This window comes from Macaca nemestrina, chromosome 2, assembly GCF_043159975.1.
Source record: "Macaca nemestrina isolate mMacNem1 chromosome 2, mMacNem.hap1, whole genome shotgun sequence".
Taxonomy (NCBI): domain Eukaryota; kingdom Metazoa; phylum Chordata; class Mammalia; order Primates; family Cercopithecidae; genus Macaca; species Macaca nemestrina.
The window spans coordinates 175148486-175172655 of NC_092126.1; the positions used below are offsets into that span (position 1 = coordinate 175148486).

Below are 24170 nucleotides of genomic sequence, written 5' to 3' on the forward strand. Positions count from 1 at the left end.
ATTTCATCATGGTCTCCAAGATTATTTGAAGACATCTATTCAAAAAAAGGACCCATTCTTAAAGATTCCCTAATTCTACACTAAGTCTGCCTTTTTTTTCTATTTTCATATATATTTTTTTCTTTTCTTTGACTCCCATTCAGACTTGGAGAAAGTATAGCAGCAAATAATGCCTATAGACAACAGGAAACAGAACATATACCCAGAAAAATGCCCTGGCAGTCATCAAATCACAGTTTTCCTACATCAGTAAAGTGTTTAACTCCTCCTCATTTGAAAGATGGTGTTCCTGGATTGAATATTGAAGAATTAATAGAGAAACTTCAGTCTGGAATGGTGGTGAGTGAAAAATAGCAATTATAACCTGGTACATATTAGCTACATGTCAGCCCCTATTATAACGTGTATCTAAACACTGTTAGGTACAGATTTCACTATTGAAAACTTATTTTTTAATATAAAAAATAACAATATTCTGGAAAATTTGGAAATGAAGAAAAATCAGTCAAAATTTCAACATTTTGCTGGGTGTGGTGGCTTATACCTGTAATCCCAGCATTTTGGGAGGCCGAGGCGGGCAGATCGCCTGAGCTGAGGAGTTCAAGACCAGCCTGGGCAATATGGCGAAACCCCATCTCTATTAAAAATACAAAACATTAGCCGGGCGTGGCGGCGCATGCCTGTTGTCTCAGCTACTCGGCAGGCTAAGGCAGGAGAATCACTTGAACCCGGGAGGCAGAGGTTGCAGTGAGCCACGATCACACCACTTCACTCCAACCTGGGTGACAGAGTGAGACCCATCTCAAAAAAGAAAAGAGAAATATTTGTGACCTTTCTGATGTAGCATTTGTTTTTATTTTGTTACTCATCATTAAGTTTTAATGATTTAGTTTTGAAGTAGGCACTTATTTTGTCATTGTGTCAAAATATTTTATTAAAATTTTCCGATTTTTTTTTTTACTTTCTTAAAATGTAGGTAAAGGATCAGATTTGTGATGTGAGAATATCTGACATAATGGATGTATATGAAATGAAACTATCCACATTAGCTGTGAGTATAAGCTTATTTTAATGATGTATAATATGCTTTAATAGATGTGTTCCTAAAATGAAAATTAATGATATGTTTTCTTGTAGTCCAAAGAAAGCAGGCTACAAGATCTTTTGGAAACAAAAGCTCTAGCCCTTGCACAAGCTGATAGACTGATTGCTCAGCATCGCTGTCAAAGAACTCAAGCTGAAACAGAGGTGTGTAGAATATAAAGACACATCTGATTTCTAGAAAAATTTTAAAAATGAAGTAAAACATGCAAAATATTAGTTGTGTATTTGTTGCTCTAATTGAATTAAATTCTCCTTAGCATTTGACATGCCTACTTCCTTCTTCCTGAAATTCTGTCCTCTAATTTTGATTACATCATTATCTGATTTTTTTTTCCTATCTAGTATTATTTTCCTGTATTATTTATGTTGTACCTTTAAGTGTTGGGAACTCTGAAGATTTTGCTCTAAACCTTTATCCTTCAGTTTTGTGTTCTGTGGTTTCAGTGGTTACCAAAATAGTAATGTTCCTAATTTTATATGTCAAGCACAGATCATTTTCCTGAGCACCAAGTGCCTATGTTGCTCCATTTAAATATACAGCAAATACCACAAACTCAACATAACCAATAATGAACTAATCGCCCTCTCCTTTTTAGAATTATTCTTGTGTATTCCCTCTGCTGTTTTTAGTGTTCTACAAATAACCCTGGAAATCACACAGTTTTTACCTCCTGTAATTATTCACCAAGTCCAGTTAATTTTACCTTCTAAATATTACTCTTTTCTGCCATATCTCTGTTTCTACCACTATTTGTTATAGGCTGAATCCTTTTCATTTTTTTGTATGAATCATAGCAGAGCAATTAGTCTTCCTACCTGTAGTCTTCTACCCTCTTCTCAGCTACTCTACAGCCAGTCATCTTTCCTTGGTTCTACCCCTTCACCTAGCCCCTCCCCCAGGGATCTCTAAGGCAGTAAAATGATCCTGTCCCTCTTGTGCTGAGTATCTTTCACAGTAGCTGCTGTTGCTTTCCGAATATCATTAAAATTCTTTAGTTTGGCGTATAAGGAATCTAACTACATAGTCCTCAATCCACATCTTTCATTTCTGCGTGTTCTTTGCAGTCAACCATGTTAGGCTACTGTGTTTTTTTTGGAACTTGACATATTCTGGTATTTCCTCGACTTTCCTTGACTTAGCATGTCTGGAACACCTTTTCCTCTCTTCTGCCTAACTCATAATCCTTCAGATTTCAGTTAAAATACCCCCATTACCCAGAAGCCTACTCTGGTCTCCTTCCCACACATATGTTTGACAATCCTTCCTCTGTGTATCAAACCTATGCTTATCAATAACATTTTTCAAACCATGTGGAAATTCTTTTATCCCACCACTCATGGTATCAAAGACTGCTTCTATAGCTCCAGGCCCTAGCATAACACTCGGCACGTTATAGATGCTCAGTAAATTTGGCATTCTACTATGTACATATATAATGTATACCTTGAGTGAACTTACTTCAGCAATATGAAATTACCAGCAGATACAAATGGAATCTATACAACTTGATATTATTTATAATAAATGAATTATAATAAAGTGTTCCTGGCTTTTGATAGATGCATCAAAATGAGTGACTAGTAAAACGCCTCTTAAGTATTTTCAGAATAATGATATTCTTTTTTTTTTCCCCCGTATTTATTTCTTTTTTTCTTATTTTAACATGGTTTCATTTGTCTTAACTGGTATGTTGAATTTGTCACAAATTACAAGAAAGAACATTAGTGATATTAAAGTAATTTTTCCTTCTCTTCTCATAGCACATTCTTACATTATCTGTCTGTTGGACATGTCTTGTATTTTATTAGAGAGTTTAGTATTTTATCCATGTTACTGGAAAAATTTCTTATAAAAATAGTACTAAATAACTGGATAGAGCTTCTTTACAAAATCATAAAAACAAAGAAGGGCTTAGGGTTTTCTTTAGCATTCTAAAATAAAGTCCAAAGGGCTCGAGGGAACCGAGTTTTTTTATTCTAGTGACTTTTCTGCTTTTTTAGTGTTTCATATCACATAATAAATACATGCAGGTTATGGTATAGGTTACATTCCTTGATTATACTAGCTTAATTTTAAGTGTTTGATTAAGCATCTGTGATGTTGTTAAGATTTTGTTCTTAATTCTCACCTGAAATGAGAATGCTGATGGTGTGCACACTTAGCAGTTTAGTGTTAATGGCTACCTCTGAGGACCATACCTTTTTAATTGAATACTGTATGTAGCGCTACCTTCATGTTGCTGCAGTTGTATCCATTTCCATTAATTTGATCATAGTGAGATTGTTTTTATCAGATAATATATTAAATAAAAAATCATAACAGTATCCAACTTATTAGAAGTAAAGTCTTAAGTATATATGACTAATACAGCTTTGCATGACCCAATAGATACCAGCTTATTAGTTACTTAGTAAACTTTTAAATTCTAGGTATGTGTTGAGCATATGATATAGATGATGGAAAAGTATTTTTTTTTTTTTTTTAAAGGCACGGACACTTGCTAGTATGTTGAGAGAAGTTGAGAAAAAAAATGAAGAGCTTAGTGTGTTGCTGAAGGCACAGCAAGTTGAATCAGAAAGAGCCCAGAGTGATATTGAGCATCTCTTTCAACATAATAGGAAGTTAGAGTCTGTGGCTGAAGAGCATGAAATACTGACAAAATCCTACATGGAACTTCTTCAGAGGTAAATAAAGTAAAATCTCCTGTGTAAGGTTAGAATCTAGAATGAACAAACAGCATTTTTTTTTCTGAGACCCGAAAATCCTTTTGTAAGCATTTCATGTATTCTGATAACACATAAGGTAAGTAATTAGCAAGAAACTTAAGTCATTATGAAATGAAGTGTTGCTTCCTCAAATTCAGTATCAATGTTGTAAACAAAATACAGGTCTTTCCAGTTGACTTTTATGTATTCATACAGTCAGCAGTCATTTGGGAGATAAGCTCCACAAGGACAAGTTTGTCTGTTTTGATCACTGACAGATCCCTAGGGCCTGCAGGAGTGCTTGCTGCATAGTTAGGCACTTCATTAATAATTTCTAAATAAACTTGGTTGTCAAATTAGTATTAGGTTGAATGGTCATTTCTGCAGATCAAAAGTAGTTGAATATTGGCAATTTCATATCATTCAGCCTAACAGAATGGAAATCTAGGTGTGTTTAACTCATCTCTTAATGTCATTGATTATAGTTTACTTACATGTGTGATTATATCTGTAGAATAAGTTTGCGTAGGTGAATTGCTAAGTTAAAGGGTATGTATATTTAATATTTTGATAGATATTTTTAAATTTTCCTCCAAAGTGTGATACAGATTGAGTATCCTTTTTGAACACAATGGTAGCACTCAAAAAGTTTAATATTTTGGAGTACTTTTGATTTTAGACTGATTCTGGATTTTCAAATTAGTGTTGCTCAGCCTGTACCAATTTGTGTGCCTACTAACAAAGTGTGATTGGTTTTCCCTCCCTTATAAACTCTTACCTTTTTATGCCAATTGTAAAACTTCTGAATTACAGGGAAGACCAGGAACAATTATGTATTTTCTACCAACCAATAAAAGTAAAAGCACTCTGGGGGAACTTGTTTATTACTTTATATTTTAAGGTCGTTCTATGCTGTTAATACAGAGATACAGAAATTTTTAGCTTGGCATGGTACATATGCTTATTTGCCCATCAATAATAATGAAGGGTGAGAAATGAATAGTATCTAGAAAATGATGACAAAGTAATTTTTTAGCAGGATATTTTCCCTAGCAACTTTTTACAAAGTCTGATTGTTTGAGGCACCACTGATAAAGTGTGGTATTAGCAATAAGCCAGGTTGAGAACTTCAGCAGTGAAGAAAATATGTTATAGAACTGAAATGGGGTCCGTTTGCTCAATACAGTAAAACCAGGTGTCTGCACCAAGGTTTGCAGTGATAGAACAAAAGGCTTTTATTGCAGGGTGCCAAGCAAGGAGGACCAGGCAGCCAAATGCTCAAATCTTGACCGTCCCCCAGTAGCTTGCAGGCAAGGATTTTTAAAGGCAGGAGTAAATTTCAGGAAAGTGGAAGTTACAGGCAAAAATCATAAATCAATAAAGGTTACACATTGGTTTCAGTTTAAAGGAGAAGATATTGTGGAGCAGGGACTTACACGTGATGGGTAGACCCAAAGATTTTTCAATTTGCAGTTGGTTAAGGAAGAGCAGCCTTGTTTAAAAATTTAGGGTCAGTAGAAAAATGTGAACTAGCTAGGGAGGGTGACTTTGTTCAAGACCGTGAGAAAGAAACTTAGAACAAAGAACAGTTGTTAAAATTCAGCCTTAATTTCCCCCTTATCTGAGGTCTACTTGTCAATGGATCTGGTCAGTGGGGTTCCTCAGTGAGGGCCGGGTCTCTGAAATACAACTCAGGGACATGTGTTAAGTTGTTTTCTTCAAGTTCTATAAAGAATCAAGTCTCTCTGGTACTCTTAAGATTGTTAACTATTGATTTATGCTACTATTACCTTCCTGTTTAACAAGTTACTTATTTACTTCTAGGACTAGCTAGGTCCCTGGAATTTCCCTTGAATGAACTCAGGATTTTCCTTTATTTTCCAGCTTGAGGTCCTCAGACCTCCTAAAAAGGGGGTCCCTGCTATGTCTCACATAGAGAACCTAACAGATAGGCAGGGTCCAAGAAAAATATGTGGTTTCTAAGACCTGCTTATGTTCCAGCTAGTGATGTAGGGGCCAGAAGGTGAAATTCCTTGAATGGACAAATGGATAACATGTAAATGAAGCTGGCTGGGGAAAAGGTCATTTGTAATGGTCAGGACTGTCTAAAGGTACTCAAACTCAGATTGTTGAAATTTCTATGTGGATTAGATACAAAAACTGCTAGCCAAATTTGGCTACTGGTTTTCTTTTGTTTGTTTTGGTTTGGTTTTTGGGTTGCTTTTTTAAAATCTTTGTACTTAGTGAAATAAAAAGGACATTTTATGCTTATGGTAGTTGAGTATCAAAGTATCACTTTAGAAAGGATTTTTTTCTGTGTTTACTTTGCAGATAAAATAAATAGGACTATTAGATGCAGAGTTTTAAAGAGACAAATGTAGAACCCTAAACTTATTTATAGCAAATTATGTAATGCAATATCATCTATAAAATAAGGCTTTATATCCATAAATATGAGATTAATGCCCCACACATTTCTATCTCATAGTAATTTTTACTACATCTGTCAACCAAAACATGTATTTACTGCCTTTTAGAGTTGATCAAATTCTGTTTATGTCCTGCTTGTTCATAACATTCCTTCTCTTCTAGCATATGCAATTTGGTTAGAAGAGATAGTAAAGAAAACACTATTGAGTTTCTTTTCTCCTTCATGTTTTCCTCCATAATGATGCCAACTCATTTTCTTGTCTTTTCAGAAATGAAAGTACTGAAAAGAAGAATAAAGATTTACAGATCACATGTGATTCTCTGAATAAACACATTGAGACAGTGAAAAAGTTGAATGAGTCACTCAGGGAACAAAATGAAAAGTAAAATCTCTAGTTCTATATTCTGAATACGTGGGATTTTTCAAAACCAAAATGATTCTCTTTATATAGAACATTGTTTTTTATTGATAAAATTAATAGAATTGTCACTTATTTTAGATATAAGATATATATTTGGTGGAATTCACAGGCAATTGCTGTTCTTAGAAATTTTGTTTTAAATGCCGAGCGTGATGGCTCACGCCTGTAGTCCCAGCACTTTGGGAGGCTGAGGTGGGTGAAGCACATGAGGTCAGGAGTTTGAGACCAGCCTGGCCAACATGGTGAAACTCTGTCTCTACTGAAAATACAAAAATTAGCTGGGTGTTGTGGTAGGTGCCTGTAATCTCAGCTACCCAGGAGGCTGAGGCAGGAGAATAACTTGAACCTGGGAGGCAGAGGTTGCAATGAGCACAAGATCATGCCACTGCACTCCAGCCTGGGTGACAGAGCGAGACTTTCCTTTTTTTTTTTTTTTTTGTATTTTTAGTAGAGATGGGTTTTCACCGTGTTAGCCAGGATGGTCTCGATCTCCTGACCTTGTGATCCGCCCACCTTGGCCTCCCAAAGTGCTTGTTAGGGGAAAAAAGTTACAAATGGCATATGGTTCATTAATGTTTTCTTCCATTTTTTTATAACTTCAGAAGTATTGCCCAATTAATAGAGAAAGAAGAACAGAGAAAAGAAGTACAGAATCAGCTAGTAGACAGAGAACATAAGCTAGCAAGTAAGTGGCTTCTTATTTAATACATTGTCTATTTTTAATGTATTTGTTTTGGAAGCATGAGTGGTTTTGTTTGCTTTTTTATTTTCTACTTCCCTTATTGTTTTAAACCTTAAATCACATTTGAAATGGCTTCCCTTTTCTTGACGTAATGTTTCACAAAAGCAGTTCAGTTTGATCAAGCTGAAAAAGCAGTACATTTTTTAAATTTAGGAACTATAAGAAATTGGCCAGGCACAGTGTCTCACTTCTGTAATCCCAGCACTTTGGAAGATGGAGATGGGTAGATTTCTTGAGCTCAGGAGTTTGAGACCAGCCTGAGCAACATGGTGAAACCCCATCTCTACAAAAAATACAAAAATCTAGCCAGGTGTGGTAGTGTGCACCTGTAGTTCCAGCTACTCATGAGGCTAAAGTGGGTTGGAGAATCACTTGAACCTGGGATATCAAGGCTGCAGTGAGCTATGTTCATGCCACTGCACTCCAACCTGGGTGATAAAGCAGGACTGTTTCAAAGAAAAAGAGGAAAGAGATGATTGCCCATTTAATTTAATTTAGTTTTTTTATAATTTTGACTTTTAGAATCAAGGGGCATGTGTGCAGGTCTGTTACATTGGGTATCTTGCATGACATGGAGGTTTAGGGTATGGATCTCATCACCCAGGTAGTGAGCATAGTACCAGATAGGTAGCAATAGGTAATTTTCAACCCCCTGCTAACTAACTCTAGTCTGCAGTATATATTAGTTCCATCTTTATGTCTATGTGTACTCAATGTTTAGTTCCCACTTAGAAGTGAAAACTTGGAGTATTTGGTTTTCTGTTCCTTCGTTAAATAATTTAGGATTATGGATTGCCCTTTTAAAAATGAAAAAAAGTTTAAGGAACATAACAGCAGGTGGCAGTATTAGGTAACTTTTAGTTACTAGCTTCTTAATGGTATATTTGAAATGATCCAGAAAAACATTTTTGTTCTCACTTGCCTTAGAGCGCAGGCACCTAACTATATAATTTTTCATAGTTGTAGCTCTCCCTTTTCTAACCCTTACACTCTGAGGATTGTCCTTCACCTATATAGCATGTTATATTTGGAACAGAGGATGGAAGAAAGACATAGAGATTTGGTATTTTCTATAGAATACTGTCATAAAAAAGAAGTTTCTCTTCATTGTTCTAGTTATTTTTCTTTTGCTCTTATAGTAGCTACTAAACCATTTCAGAGTAGTCAGTGTAAGACCTCTGAGTATATACTTGACTTTTTTTTTTTTTTAAGATTTGCATCAGAAAACAAAAGTACAAGAAGAAAAGATTAAAACCTTACAAAAGGAAAGGGAAGATAAGGAAGAAACCATTGATATTCTTAGAAAAGAATTAAGCAGAACAGAACAGATAAGAAAAGAGCTGAGCATTAAGGTAAGAATCTGTTCCATTTCTCGTTTGCAGTAAAATGAAAAAGTCTGTTGTGAAAAGGGTAAATATGGATAAATAAATGTACTGTTTCTTCAGCAAATTTTTTAGAAGATATTAGGATCTCAAAGCAGCTTGAGTATCATTTGTTATGAGGTTTTCATAATGTATTTTCTAAAATAGTTAAGCAGTTATTAAACAGATACTTTGTGTCAGCACTTACTATTTTCAAGTGTGCAAAGAATACAGAAAGGGGTTACCAGTACTTGATGTCATACATAGGTAGCTGTATAATTTTCACTTTAACAAATATTATATAATATGTTAATATTAATAAATATTTTCAACTTAGAACTGAAGAAACTGAGTCTGAGGTTACTTACTAAAGTCACACAGCTAATATGTGAATCAGCAGGTATATATTCTGAATCTGAGTCCAGGGTTCTTTCTATATTACCGTGGTTGCATAGATTGAGTGGTAGCTATGAATTGTACTTTCTGGCCTGTTTACTACCAGAAAGATGAGAACAGACTAGGATTGAAAGACTGATCTACTACTACTACTGAGTAACGGAAGAGGCATAAAATTTAGTATCACATTTACAGTTTTTCTGGTTCTGCTTTAATGTAATTATCTTATTAGTAATTTTAATATGTAGTGTGTAGTATTTTCTGCAAAATTTCAGCTGCTGGCATTAACTTAAGTTGAAAGTGTTCTCAATTTGTATTATATTGTTTAATGATTTTTTGTTTTAAACTACCATATAATTGAATTAACTGAAGTATAATATAGTATTTCTTGAAATGGTTGTTGTACAAATAAAAAAATAAAAGCATCTTAAAGTATATGTATAGAGAAAATATTAAAGTTATTTTTCTTCTCAATTATTCCTCCTCCCCCAACCCCAATTCCTTAGGCTTCCTCCCTAGAGGTTCAAAAGGCACAATTAGAAGGTCGTTTGGAAGAGAAAGAGTCCTTGGTGAAACTTCAGCAAGAGGAATTGAACAAACACTCCCACATGATAGCAATGATCCACAGTTTAAGTGGTGGAAAAATAAATCCAGAAACTGTGAATCTCAGTATATAGACATTATGGCATTTTGGAATTTGTAATCTAATGATATTTTTGATGTATTTATCTATTGGAGGGGGTGGGTAGGGGAGTTAATTTGTGACTTCACAACAATAAGTTATCTAATTTAGTAAAGACCCTGATCTGATGCATGTTTTTTATTTGATAGTTTGAATAGAAATTTAAATGTTTAAGTTTTACTTTTTGTTTCTGGCTTTTATTGCTTAAGGCTTTCTTTGGTTCTTACATTAGAAAATCATTTTTAACCTTCATTATCATTTTTCTAAGGTTCTTTCCTTTTTCTTAGTTGCTTTCTATTCTGTGTTGCCTGTCTTATTTATTGTCATTTGTGATTATTTAGATCTTAAGACCAAACTTTCTTGATATAACAATCCTAAAGATTACAAAATAAAAATATAGAGGGAGTAAAAATAAAAAGTAAAGTTAAAAGGGAGAAGGTATGATAATGCTAGAGAAGTTTTTCTCTGAAGAAGCAGAGAAGAGAATATTAGTGAATTTAAAATAATTTTTATTACTGCATTTAAAATGCAGTAACGTGGCATAATTTCTAAATTTGAAAAAAATGCAATGGTAATAAAATGTATAAAAATTAGAAAACTGTTATTGTGTTAAACTATTACATTTAAATGATTACATTTAACACAATAGCTGTCTCATAAAAAATCTAATAACTTGTAGAAGTTTTTTGTAAGGTATATTTAGTGTTTTTTTTTCTCTTTTTTCAAATGTCGCATAGTGGTCCAGATCATCTATAATTGATTTACGTAAGGATCATTTGGATTCTACTCTTGCTGCATATTCAGAAAAATATTATTTACTGTTAATTCTGATATGAATTGTATTTAATGTGTTGTCTTAAATAGTTTTTAATTGGTTCATTTAATTTTAAAGCATAGGTTAAATACCTTTATGGTTTTTTTAAATACAAGGGTCCTTCTGTACTTTTCGTTTGAATCATATGCTCTAACTACTGTGTAAGAAAAGTTTTTACATCAATATTTTGATTGATTTTATTGCTATACCATTACAGTCGTTAATTTTAGTTGGTGTTTTCTTCACCATATCTCTCTTTGATTTAAGTGAATTTAGATTTGTGCAGTTCTGGAAATTTTTTAAAAGGTATTACGCAGAGTAAAACATTTTAAATTACTATTTGTTCTATAGAGGAGGTACATTCTGTTTCTCTTTTGAAATTGCATGGATTTTCAATCAAATACGAAAAAGTTTAAGTGGATAGATAAGACTGAAGAATAAAAGGTTCTATAAAAGGGACAAAACGTTGAAGAAATAAATGAATGAATGAACCAAAAACTCTAGGGAAAATCAGTCTATCTTTACAATTCAGACATCTTGAGACAGCCTAGCCTAGTGCTGCCCTATACAATTTTCTGTGATGGCAATGTTCTGTGATGTCTGATACCATAGCCAGTGGCTACAAGTGGCCATTGAGCGCTTGAAATGTGGCCTGTGCAACTGAAAAAGTAAATTTTTAATTTTATTAAATGTAATTTTGATAACCATCCTATTAGATAATACAGATCTATCCCATTCTCACAGTATGTGTTTAAAGAACTCAGTTTGCCTTTTCTTAAAGATCTATATAATTACCCCATATATATATTGTAGCCGTTTTTTAATGTAATTTTAACCTGTTTATTTCTAATCTTCTCTCCCTAAAGAGGAAAGTCCATACTGCAGCTTTGAAAGTGAGTACTAATCATCACCCTTTATCTCTTTCTGTCTCTTGTAACACCTTCCATATTGTTTCTATTGTTTTTCTGAGTGCCTTTATTATATCACTTACTTTTGTTTTCTTGTTGGACCTTGTACCTCATTTAAAAAGCAAAAGTGTGTGTAAATATTTTTTTCTAAAAAATTTAATCAAATTTGAACCACCACCATAGTCAGGGTTTTGTATGTGTATATGCATGTCCACTTCCTGATGGAAAAAACAAAACTTAGGAAGTGCATCATTATATTAGGATTACTCACATCCTCTTAAAATTTTGCTGGGGAGAGTTTGTCTCCAAAGTATACATTAACACAGTTTCTTTTACTATTTACACTTGCCACTTGAACAAATAGACACGTCTCATAAAATTTGGTTGGTTGAAGTTTATATTAAATTGTTCAAATTTAATGTCAGGAGAAAAGGAAAATAATGAAACTGTATGCTGTGTCTTAGGAAATTATCAGGTCAGTATCCCTTTGGGTCTATTTACTTAAAAGGACTAGTTATTTAAGAATAAAGAGAGATTCTATCATGAGTTAGGACTGTCACTTAAATGAAAATATGTTTAAATTTCTACTTCTACTTGTGGTCATTCATTCATACGTTATAGGTACTTATCAAGTTATATTCCCTAAAACTCAGTCTTACTATAATTTGATTCTTTTCCTCCTTTCAAATAGTTATGAACTATATTTACAACTTTGCTTTTGGCATGTATACCATTGTACTAGCCATGTGTTCTGTTTGTGGCTTAATCCTTTGCAGGAGTTAGCAAACATTTTCTGTAAAGGGGCAGATAGTAAATATTTTAGGCTTTATAGGACATAGTTTCTGTCACAACAACTCAACTCTGCTATTGCAGCACAAAAGCAGCCACAGACAATACATAAATTAATAGTCATGACTGTGTTCCAGTCAAACTTTAGTAACAAAACTAGTCAAAATTTTGCTGTTAGATGTTACATTTACTTATTAAGAAATGTCTTTTTATGTTTGGTAATCTTTATCTTGAGGTCTATTTTATTTGATAATAACATAGCCACTTAGTTCTTATTGTGTTTTCTGTTGGCCTGATACATCTTTTTCTATCAGTTTACTTTTAACCTGTATGTTTATATGTAAAATTCATGACTTGTAAACAAATAGAGTTAGGTCTTCCTTTTTTATCAATTTTAACAAAGTAAGTCCTTTAACAATCCACTTAGAGTTAATATTGTACTGCTTAACGTAAAATGTAGAAACCTTGCAACTATATAGGTCCTTCTGTCCTCATCCTTCATGCTATAGTTGACATGTGCATTACCTCTACTTATGTAGCTAACCCTCAAAACCATGTGATAATTTTTGCTTTAAGCAATTATATGGAAAGACTCTGGCTGTCAACATCAGTATGTTCACCTCTTTGCATGCACCAATGTAAAGTAGTTTCTTCAGGGTTTTTCCGTTTGGAAATAGTAAGTAGTTTGTGGGCAGATACTGCATATATACTGTTTCTCTTCCAACTTGCATCTGCTAGTTTTAGTATTGTTGGTAATTCTTACTTGAATCAGTTATTAATTTGATGGTTGGTTGCCAAGTGAATATTTTCCTACTTTTTAAAGGTAGAAAATTGGACATTTTGGTAATGTTATAATGTATTGAAAATAGCAGTCTACATGACATCACTCATATCATTCACAAAATTAAAATATAGTACTTAGAGTTTTTCAGTTAATACAGCATGTACTTTTTGTGCATATTCTTACAAGCAAAGCATGTGAGATTTGCTTTCTATAGTTTAAGAAAATAAATAGGCATGTTAAGCATATTGATTTTTTTTAACTACAAGAGCTTTTGATATTTTTCTACCCAAACCCCCTAATTTGAGAATTACTTATTTTAAATCATGACATTAGATTCATTTGGCTCATCCCTTTACCCCTTTACCTTGGCTCTCAGTGATTACCAATAAATATTAAATGAGTATTACCCATAATAAAGTATTTTGGATTAAGAAAATAATTGTACATTTCCAGCTTTCACTGAGTTTATGTTCTAGATAATTAACTTTTAAAAATTAAAACTTGGTCACTGCTCATGCCTGTAGTCCCATAATTTTGAAAGCCTAGGCAGGCATATCATTTGAGGCAGGCGTTCCAGACCAGCCTGGGCAACAAAGTGACGCTCATGTCTCCACAAAAGATAAAAAAAAAATTAGCTAGGTGTGGTGACATGTCCCAGTGTAGTGAGCTGTGATTGCACCACTACACCCTAGACTTTTTATATATGTGTGTGTGTGTGTGTGTGTGTGTATGTATATATATATATAGCCTATTTAATTCAGATGTTTCATTGATTTTTTTTATAATGTGAATAATGAGCCTGATAAGTCCTTGAAATTATATGCCTCTGTACTCCATAAATTGAGAGGGAACATTGTGAACTCAAAAAATCATGGTTTATTTTCAACATGCAAATCACTTTGAAACCTTATACAGTCTCACTCAGTTAAGCATTTTGCAGCGAATTGACTTTCTTCCTGTCATCAAAGACCTCTGTGAGTTTTGTTTCGTTTATGCTTGTGTTCATTTAAACATTTCAGAACTACCCCAGAAAAAACTTAATTATCACATAACCAGGAATAAGAGGTATAACTCTTAAAACCCAGTTTTTTTTGCACATTGAGCTACAAGTATCCCTTCATAAATGCAAGAAGGAGTAAGTCTTTTCCTTCCAACTAAATATAACATTTTAGTTGTCTACTTCCTAAGGACCCAGTATCTATATTCTCTCGATATCTCAAAATATGATGGATAATCCCAGGATACATGCAAAGGACTTTTTACATGCTGTCCACTACTACATTAGAGAGTGACATTTTCAAAGTCAACAGAGTGGATTGGCTTTCACTTTCATTATGTTATTAAAAACTAATTTTCCAGTAAGTAGCTGAGCATTTGGCAGGGATTTAGTAATGAACATGATTTTGCCTCTCCATTACATTATCTTCACTGTTATTCTAAGTATTATATTTCATCTCACTTATCTCAAAGAGCCAAAAGATATAATGTATTAGAGTAGCCGTATGCTTTTCTCAAACCTCAAATAAAAAGGCTTATTATTAACCCTAGCAAAAGACAACACAACTGTTCATCTTCGATTAGGCGGGGTTTTCATTGTAACTGAAAGTAAAGGCTATCAACTACTACATACTAATTTGTGTAATACCCACAGTTAATAATCAGCATTTTAGAGCTGAAAGAATTCTGAAAGAACAGTGAGCCCAAGCCCTTGTGTGTAAAAAAGATGTGAAAAAGATGCATTCTCAGAAAAGAGGTCCCATGATTCAAACACAAACTGATATGACTTTTAAATTAGTATATGTTGTTATGGAACACACAGAAGCTTCACTTCTAGCAATTTATCTGAAAAAAAAAAATGTTATGCACTAAGATTTATGTACAGTAATATGGCACAAAATTGGAAACAATTTATACCATAATAGATTGGTTAATCAGTATAAGGTACAGTCATGTAGTAAAATAATAAGCATCCTTTTTGAAAAGTTACTGAAATATATAATAAGTATTGGGAAGAGATTGTTGGTGTGTTAAGTGAAAAAAAGTAAGCCAAACTATTTGTAAACAGTGATTCAGATACCTGAGTATTTTTAAGATTTGTGTGTGTGTGTGTATATATATATATGTATATTAGAAACAGTGAACAGTGGTAACCTCTGCATAATGAAATTATAATTGACGTTTTTGGTTTCTAAAAGTACAATGTTACTTTAACTTTTTAAAACCATATTTTAAAACATTGGTTTGGTGACCACATCTAGATTTGACTTCTGGCTCTACCTAAGGAAAGTTTTTATTTAATGCTTTATTCTTCCGTAAAATGAGAATAATACATACTTACTAGAAAAAATATGTTAAAAAATACAAATAAAGCTCATGGCTTCTAGTAGATTTTCAATAATGGTTTATCTCCCTTTTGGAGAAGGAATGAAGTAAAAACTGTTATGTTCTTTGTCCTTGGTTTCCTCTTTCTCTTCATCAGACATTTGGCCAATTGAGAAAGTAAAATGAATGGTAAAGATTCTCTGTTATTTTCAAGAGTAGTAGAGGATGGAGAGATTAGGAGTTAAATCTTTAAATTATTGTCTACACCAAGAGTAACAGTTTTATTGAGTAGACTAGTCTGGGTTGCTCAGACTAATTTATTTATATTATAAGTATCAATTATAAGCAGTGTTAAATTAACATCTCTTTTTGAAAGAAGCATTTTTCATACTTAGCCTTCTCTGGGATATCGTAGTATTTTCTAATTAATGACTGTACCTACAAAATTCATTGTGAGGTTGTACATTGTTACTTCTTTAATTTCCTGGAGGGAGGTTATGAGGAAAAGATGTAGTTGAGAAAAGTTTGCCAAATTTTAGTAGTAAAACAGTATGTCTAGGACTTGGATCCCATTATGTTCCCAGCTCTTTTGACAGATTTAAAAGTTTTCCTAATCTATGTTAGTATTTCTATTTAGAAATACCATTTTTGTAGTAGCCTCTTTTTTTTAAAGTCCAAAGACGTTTAGTGTTATCTACCTCAAAGTGAAGATGTATAGGTTGTGTTTACAGAGATAATGAAAATACAAACCTTTAATTGTAATATCAAGGAAGGGTTAAAAGGATGTTGGGAATTTGTACTGAATCCAGAGGAGAGAGAACTCGATAATAAATGTTTGAGGCTGACTGTGTAAAAACACTTTGAGAGAAAAATAAGCAAGGTCACCCTGAACCATTTAGTCTGAATGACATTTCATGCAAATACCGTTCAGATTAGACTGACTGAAGCCATGACTTGAATTGCTGCTATCCTTGAGCTACTGAATAAGAGACTTGGATTATTGATGTTGTAGGTTGATCCAAGGAGCATGTTTTGTTTGCCATGTTTCCTGGGTGGATATGATCCACCCAACTTATGATCATACTGCTAATATTTTCAGAGGCTATGTTTCTTTGTAAGGTTAGTTCTGTGGTCATTACATACTAATCAAATTTATTTCTTTATGCCTCTTTTAAATCTTTCCCATTCTACAAACAATAGTATCACCATAATTTTACCAACTATAAGTGTGATTCTCTATTTAGGAAAGTGGGGGGCCAGAGGAGAGTAAGAGATAGAATATGAACACGTGGTACAAAATTCAAAAATTAAAAGATTCATGGACTTTGTTTAACATGCAAAGAACTTGTCTCCCACTCTCTCAAGAAAAAAACTACACAAACTGAAAAATCAGTGGCTTCTTTTAGATTCACCAGAGAATTGAGGTCACAGGACAAATCATCATTCTGGAAACAGTAGAGAATACAGTTGAGTATGGATCAACTTATCTGAAGCCCTGGTAGGAACACTTAAACTGTAATTGTGTTGAATTACTAGAGGCCATGTGAACTAGCTTGGGAATATAAAACTCTTGAGAGCCTTTCCAGCCAACCGTTCTCCTTTGGATATGCAGCTATGGCACCCTGCCAGAATGGCATGATCCTGATGCCTCACTTCCACAAGGAGTAGCAGTAGCTGTTCGGTTCAACCAGCTGATCCAAAAGATCCACAGATGCAAGGCCCAACAAGCAAAAGCACACCACCATTGCCTATCACCCTGCATCTGGACCCATCTAACCCATAGTAAGATGTCCCACAGGGAGGTATCACACCAAAGTATGAGCTAGCAGAAGCTCCAGCTTAGAAGAGTTAGGGTGGCCAGCATCCACATGGTGACCCAGACCTTTGGTATCTGTGGATCCAAGGAGACATTAGAACAAGTCCAGTGAGTCCCCAAAAGCCAGCAGCTCCAGTTGAAGGAGTGCTACTACAAGCTCATCCTCTTCCCAAGGAAGCCCTTGGACCCCATGAAGGAAGACAGCTCTGCTGAACTCAAATTGGCCACCCAGCTAACAGGACCAGTAATGTGCATGTCAATGTCTTCAAGGAGAAAAAGTCATCACCAAGGAGAAGAACTTAAAGGCGTTTGTTAGTCTTGCACGGCCTGTACCAGTGCCCAGCTTCTGGGCATCCAAGCAAAAAGGGCCAAGGACGCTTCAGAACAGGGTGTTGAAAAATAATAATAAAACACTTTTGGGGACTTGTAATAAATCAGCAGTACAAATAAGATTCGTGGCCCCTCCTACCACACACACATTTTCATGCTTTCTCAGGCTTTACTGCTGGGAGCCCCACTAGATTCTCACAGTTGAAGATCAGAGAAATCTCCCCTCATGTTTGACCAAGGGGAGGAGGAAATTTTGAAAATCACCCACAGCATTCTCCTACCCAACAAGGCGAGAAACTTTACTGTTATCGGTATTGTGGGGGAAGGAAATGTTCTGAACCAATCCATTCTAGTCTTTAAGGGTCATCTAAGGGACAAAAAAAAAAAATGCTGAGAAGCACTTGTAAAGGTTAGAACTCAGGGGTGGAGCATAGGCCTGCTAAATGAGATTGACCGTCAGTACTTATCCTGGTAATATTAAAAGGACAAAAAAGGAATATTCTGAACAAGTCTGTGCCCACATATTTGATAATGTAAGTGTAATGGACCAATTTCTTGAAAGACCACAAAAGTTCATACAAGGAGAAATAGATAAGCTGAATAGGCCCGTATCTGTTAGAGAAATTGATTCAGCAATAACCTTACTTTTATTTTTATTTTTATTTATTCATTCATTTATTTTTTTGAGATAGAGCCTCACTCTGTTGCCCAGGCTGGAGTGCAGTGGCGCCATCTTGGCTCACTGCAAGCTCCGCCTCCCAGGTTCATGCCATTCTCCTGCCCCAGCCTCCCAAGTTGCTGGGACTACAGGCGCCCGCCACCACGCCTGGCTGATTTTTTGTAGTTTTAGTAGAGATGGGGTTTCACCATGTTAGCCAGGATGGTCTCGATCTTCTGACCTCGTGATTCACCTGCCTCAACCTCCCAAAGTGCTGGGATTACAGGTGTGAGGCATGGCTCCCAGCCTGATTGAGTAATCACCTTTCAAAACAGCACCAGGCTCAGATAATTTCACCAGTGGGTTCTGCGACACACTTTTTAAGGAGAAATGATGCAAATTCTACAATCTTGTCTAGATAGTAAAAACTAGTTTTGTATAGATACAGAACACCTAAACAAAATATTAGCAGATTAATTGCAAAAGGGTATAAGAAATTATACGCCACAACCAATTGTGATTTAATGGATAAACTTACATCCACACAATAGAATATTATTCAGTGCTGGGATTGCTGAGTCAAATTGGTATTTCTGCCTCTAGGTCTTTGAGGAATCACCACACTGTCTTCCACAATGGTGAACTAATTCACACTCCCAGCAACAGTGTAAAAGCATTCCCTTTTTTTTGTGCAACCTTGCCAGCATCTGTGTTTCTGGACTTTTAAATTATCACCATTTTGACTGGTGTGAGACAGTATCTCATTGTGGTTTTGATTTGCTTTTCTCTGATTAATGATGTTAAGCTTGTTTTCATATGTTTGTTGACCTCATGAATGTTTTCTTTTGAGAACTGTTTGTTCATGTCGTTTGCCTACTTTTTATTGGAGTTGTTTTTTCTTGTAAATTTAAGTTCCTTGTAGACTCTGGATATTAGACCTTTGTCGGATGGACAGATTGCAAAAATGTCCTCCCATTCTGTAGGTTATCTGTTCACTCTGATGGTAGTTTATTTTGCTGTGCAGAAACTCTTTAGTATATACCAAAGGAATATAAATCATTCTATTATAAAAAATACATGCACATGTATGTTCATTGCAGTACTATTCACGGTAGCAAAGACATGGAATCAACTCAAATGTTCATCAATAACAGACTGGATAAACAAAATGTGGTACATAGACACCATGGAATACTATTCAGCCATAAAAAGGAATGAGATCGACCCAGTGTGGTGGCTCACTCCTGTAATCCCAGCACTTTGGGAGGCCAAGGCGGGCGGATCACAAGGTCAGGATATCGAGACCATCCTGGCCAACATGGTGAAACCTCGTCTCTACTAAAAATACAAAAATTAGCTGGGCATGATGGCGTTTGCCTGTAGTCCCAGCTACTCAGGAGGCTGAGGCAGAAGAATCGCTTGAATCCGGAAGGCAGAGGTTACAGTGAGCTGAGGTCATGCCACTGCACTCCAGCCTGGGGGACAGAGCAAGACTCCATCTCAAAAAAAAAAAAAAAAAAAAAGACCAAGATCATGTCATTTGCAGGGACATGGATAGAGTTAGAAGCCATTATTCTCAGCAAACTAACAGGACTAGAAAACCAAACACCACATGTTCTCAGTTATAAGTGGGAGCTGAATAACACATGGACATGTGGGGAGCAACACACACTGGAGCCTGTTGTGGGGAGGAGTGGGGGACAAGAAAGCATCAGGAAGAATAGCTCATAGTTGCTGAGCCTAATACCAATGTGATGGGTTCATCTGTGCAGCACACCACCATGGGACGCATTTACCTTTGTAAGAAACCTGCACATTCTACACATGTATCCCGAACTTAAAAGTTGGAGAAAAGGCCGGGCGCGGTGGCTCAAGCCTGTAATCCCAGCACTTTGGGAGGCCGAGACAGGCGGATCACGAGGTCAGGAGATCGAGACCATCCTGGCTAATATGGTGAAACCCCGTCTCTACTAAAAAATACAAAAAACTAGCCGGGCGAGGTGGTGGGCGCCTGTAGTCCCAGCTACTCGGGAGGCTGAGGCAGGAGAATGGCGTAAACCCGGGAGGCGGAGCTTGCAGTGAGCTGAGATCCGGCCACTGCACTCCAGCCTGGGCGACAAAGCGAGACTCCGTCTCAAAAAAAAAAAAAAAAAAAAAAAAAAAAAAAAAAAGTTGGAGAAAAAAATATTCAGTGCTAAAAACAAATGAGCTATGAAGACATGGAGGAAACTTAAATGCATATTGCTAAATGAAAAGCCAGTCTGAAAAGGCTGCACACATTATTACAACTATATGACATTCTGGAAAAGTCAAAACTCTAGCAACACTTGAAAGAATAAACAAATAGCTTGGAGCAATAAGTAAATGGAGCATAGGGGATTTTTAGGGCAGTGAAACTATTCTGTATAATACTATAATGGTGGGTACATGACATTCCTTTTGTCAAAATTCATATAGAACTGTGTAATACAAAATGAACTTGACACTGTAGACTATGGTTAATGTATTAATACTGGTTCATTGATTATAATAAATGTATCAGTAATCCAAGATGTAAATAATTGGAGTGCCAGGGGACTCAATGGACATACGGAACTATCTGCCCAATTCTCAAAATCTAAAACTTTACTAAAATGTGTAAGTCTTAATTTTTAATACAGAAAAAGGATGATACATGACAGTTATTTCCCTTTCATCCCTCTCAGCAATCTAGTTACCCTCCACAGAATCATTGATTTTTTTGACCAGATTTTTTATATATTAAAGAGATAACACAATACATAAACGTGTATACCTATATATATATAGGTGGGTTACAGAAATGCAAGTATATTATACATATTGTTTTGTACCTTTTTCACTACGTGGTATTTAGGAAATCGTTTCATGATATCAGTACATGTTGGGCTTCTTGATCATTTTTGACAGTTTCATAATATTTCATTAAAATCAATATAGTTTAAGTCATATTAATGAACACAAATTGTTTTTCATCTTTGGCTATAATGAAGACATTGCAATTATCCTTATACAGATGTCATTCAAAATATTACTTGGTTGAAGTGTATGTACATTTACAAATAACCCACTAGCAATGTTTGTTTCCCCACATCCTCATTCCATTGTAATCCAAGTTTTTCAACCATTATGGTGTTAACATACTTTTTCGTGGCTACCATATATGTAAAAACTATTTGTTTCCTTTTCTGTAAAGTGTTTAATCCCTTTCCAATTTCTTCTATGGGTTATTCATCTTTTTTTATTCATCTTTTTTTTTTAACTGGGTTCCTGATGATCTTTAGTAAGTACATTTTTCATTTGTCCATGATAAAAATTGCAACTTTTTTTTTCAGTTAGCTGACTTTCATTTGACTTTGTTTATGGTTTAGCTTTTCTGTGAAGAATTTTTTATTTGCAATTTTTTTCTTCATTTTTATTATTGCAACTTGATAATCTTTTAATATTTTATAGGACCGATCACTCATTTTTATTTGAGAATTTTCCTGTACACTTGTGCATTTATTTTTCTATGTTATTTATTTTAGACTCATCTTGTTAAAAGTGTTGACACTTTTATTTGAATAATGTTAGGTTTATAGGTTTTTAGATTAGGAGGAATTGACATCTCTTTGATGTTAAATTATCTCTTCTAAAGCATAGTATATCTTTTCATGTGTTCATGATCTTCAATAATGCTTCCTTTATGACCTTCAATAATACATTATTTGAATATAGTTTTTGTACCTTGTTAAGTTTTAGCTTTTTGTCATTGTTCATTATATGTTCATTGTATTCATAAAATATATGAATATACATATGTTGTACCCAAACCAATAGTGAATTTACCTGAAGAATCCAAGAGAATCACTAAAGTACTATAAATAATAAACACATTCTGTCATCTGTAAAAAAATTTACATTTTCATATCTAAGTTTTGAATAACCTATTTCTCTTATCCAGATCATTTTTTAAAATATGAAAAAGGAATTTGCTCTTGGTGTTAATGGAAACGATTTTGGTGTTTTCCCATTAAGAAGCATGATGCTCACTTTTGGGTTAAGATATACATGTTTTTAACATGTTAAGTATTCATCTATTTCTATTTTACTAAAAATTTTTATTAAGACTGGGAAGGGATTGTACCAAAATGGAAATGGAATTTTATCAGATCTTTTTGATATCTATAAAAATAATGTGACTTTTTTCTCTTTTTATTAGTATCATATCAGTTGTTATAGGCTAGTTTGTGCTTCAGTAACTAATAACCTCAAAATCTCAGTGGCTTTAAACAACATGGTTTATTTCTGGCTCATACTCCATGTCAGTGGGATTCCATACTTTCCTTCCTCCCAGAGCCAGGTTCATAGAGCAGCCATCATCTGGCATTTTGAGAGATGCTGTCTGTGGTGGAGAGAAAGAGAACCCGGTAGGTCAGCCACTGACTTTTCAACTTTCCACTTGGAAATAATACATTTGACTTTAGCTAACATTTTTATTCACCTGTGCAAATCACATGGCCACGTGGAACTGAAGAAGAGGTCAAATAATTCTAACATGTAACCTGGAAAAAAAGTGGAAATGTTTGGTCAATATGTGATTAAATATATTAATATATTTCTTGATTTGAATGAATCTTAAATTTCTGAAATGAATGTATCATGGATTTTTTTTAGTGTGCTTATAGGTTCTGTTTGGTAATATTTAGGAATTTCACATGGATATAAGTGAGATACATTTTATTTTGTGTGTGCTCATGTGGGCAGTCTTTGTCAGGGCTTGGTATTATTCTAGCTATAAAAAGAATTAAGAGTATTTAACTTACTTTTTATGCTCCTGGATAAAATATAGGCAGAGTTGGAGGCTTATGTTCTTTAAAGGTTTAGTAGAACTGACCTGTGAAACAACCTAGGTATGGGCTTTCTGGGGCTAGAAGAGGGTACAGCTAGGAAACTGTCTATATTTCTTCTGTGCTAATTGGTTTGTTCAGATAATATTCTCTCTACTCTAAATTGTATTCATTTATATTTTTAGAATTGTATTTAATTCCAGGTATTTGTTTTGCATATATTTGAACAAATAAGTATACTGATAAGCTTTTACTGTCCTTGGTTCTGTAGTTACCCATAAATTATATTTTCCTATTTTATATAATTGACTTTTTCAATTTTTATTTTGCTTTAAATCAGCCAGAAGTTTATTTATTTATTTTAAATAATCAGGTATTAGATCTATTACTTTATTGTTTTTCTGTCTGCTAATACATAATTGCTTGCTTTATTTGTTTAAAATATTGTGAAGAAAATACACATGTAGAAAAGTGCACAACACGTTTTCCCGTATATATAACTTGAACAGCTACCCAAGTCAAAAGTCCACCTCATGTCCCTACTCAATCTCTATCATTCCCTCCTCCTCAAACTTAAGTATGGTAGTGTTAACACTACAGTATTGTTTCACCTGCTTTTGAGCTTTATATATATGGACTCATTAGTATGTATTTGTGTCTTCTTTCACTCAATTGTATGAGAGCTGTTTTAAATTTTTATTTTCTAAATTTACTAAATTGAAACACAGTTGAGGGGCGGAGCAAGATGGCCGAATAGGAACGGCTCCAGTCTCCAGCTCCCAGCGCAAGCAACACAGAAGACAGGTGATTTCTGCATTATCAACTGAGGTACTGGGTTCATCTCACTGGGGAGTGCCGGACAATCGGTGCTGGTCAGCTGTTGCAGCCCGACCAGCGAGAGCTGAAGCAGGGCAAGGCATCGCCTCACCTGGGAAGCGCAAGGGGGAAGGGAATCCCTTTTCCTAGCCAGGGAAACTGAGACACACAACACCTGGAAAATCGGGTAACTCCCACCATAATACTGCACTTTAAGCAAACGGGCACACCAGGAGATTATAT

General features: G+C 34.7%; 1 protein-coding gene across 2 annotated transcripts in view; it reads left to right on the forward strand.

Moving 5' to 3' along the window:
* The window catches only part of CIP2A (cellular inhibitor of PP2A), a 52210-nt gene extending 28785 nt beyond the window's left edge, over positions 1 to 23425 (forward strand). Inside the window, exons 14-21 of one of the 2 annotated variants that reach the window (XM_011734118.3) lie at positions 144 to 339; positions 977 to 1051; positions 1138 to 1248; positions 3593 to 3789; positions 6510 to 6623; positions 7265 to 7347; positions 8617 to 8756; positions 9668 to 23423. In XM_011734118.3, coding sequence (XP_011732420.2) covers positions 144 to 339; positions 977 to 1051; positions 1138 to 1248; positions 3593 to 3789; positions 6510 to 6623; positions 7265 to 7347; positions 8617 to 8756; positions 9668 to 9838 — 1087 coding nt within the window. In that variant the 3' untranslated portion in view covers positions 9839 to 23423. Of the gene's footprint in view, positions 1 to 143; positions 340 to 976; positions 1052 to 1137; positions 1249 to 3592; positions 3790 to 6509; positions 6624 to 7264; positions 7348 to 8616; positions 8757 to 9667 lie in introns of both variants that reach the window. The other variant, XM_011734119.3, reaches the window with a different exon arrangement.
* Positions 23426 to 24170: the final 745 nt, after the last annotated feature.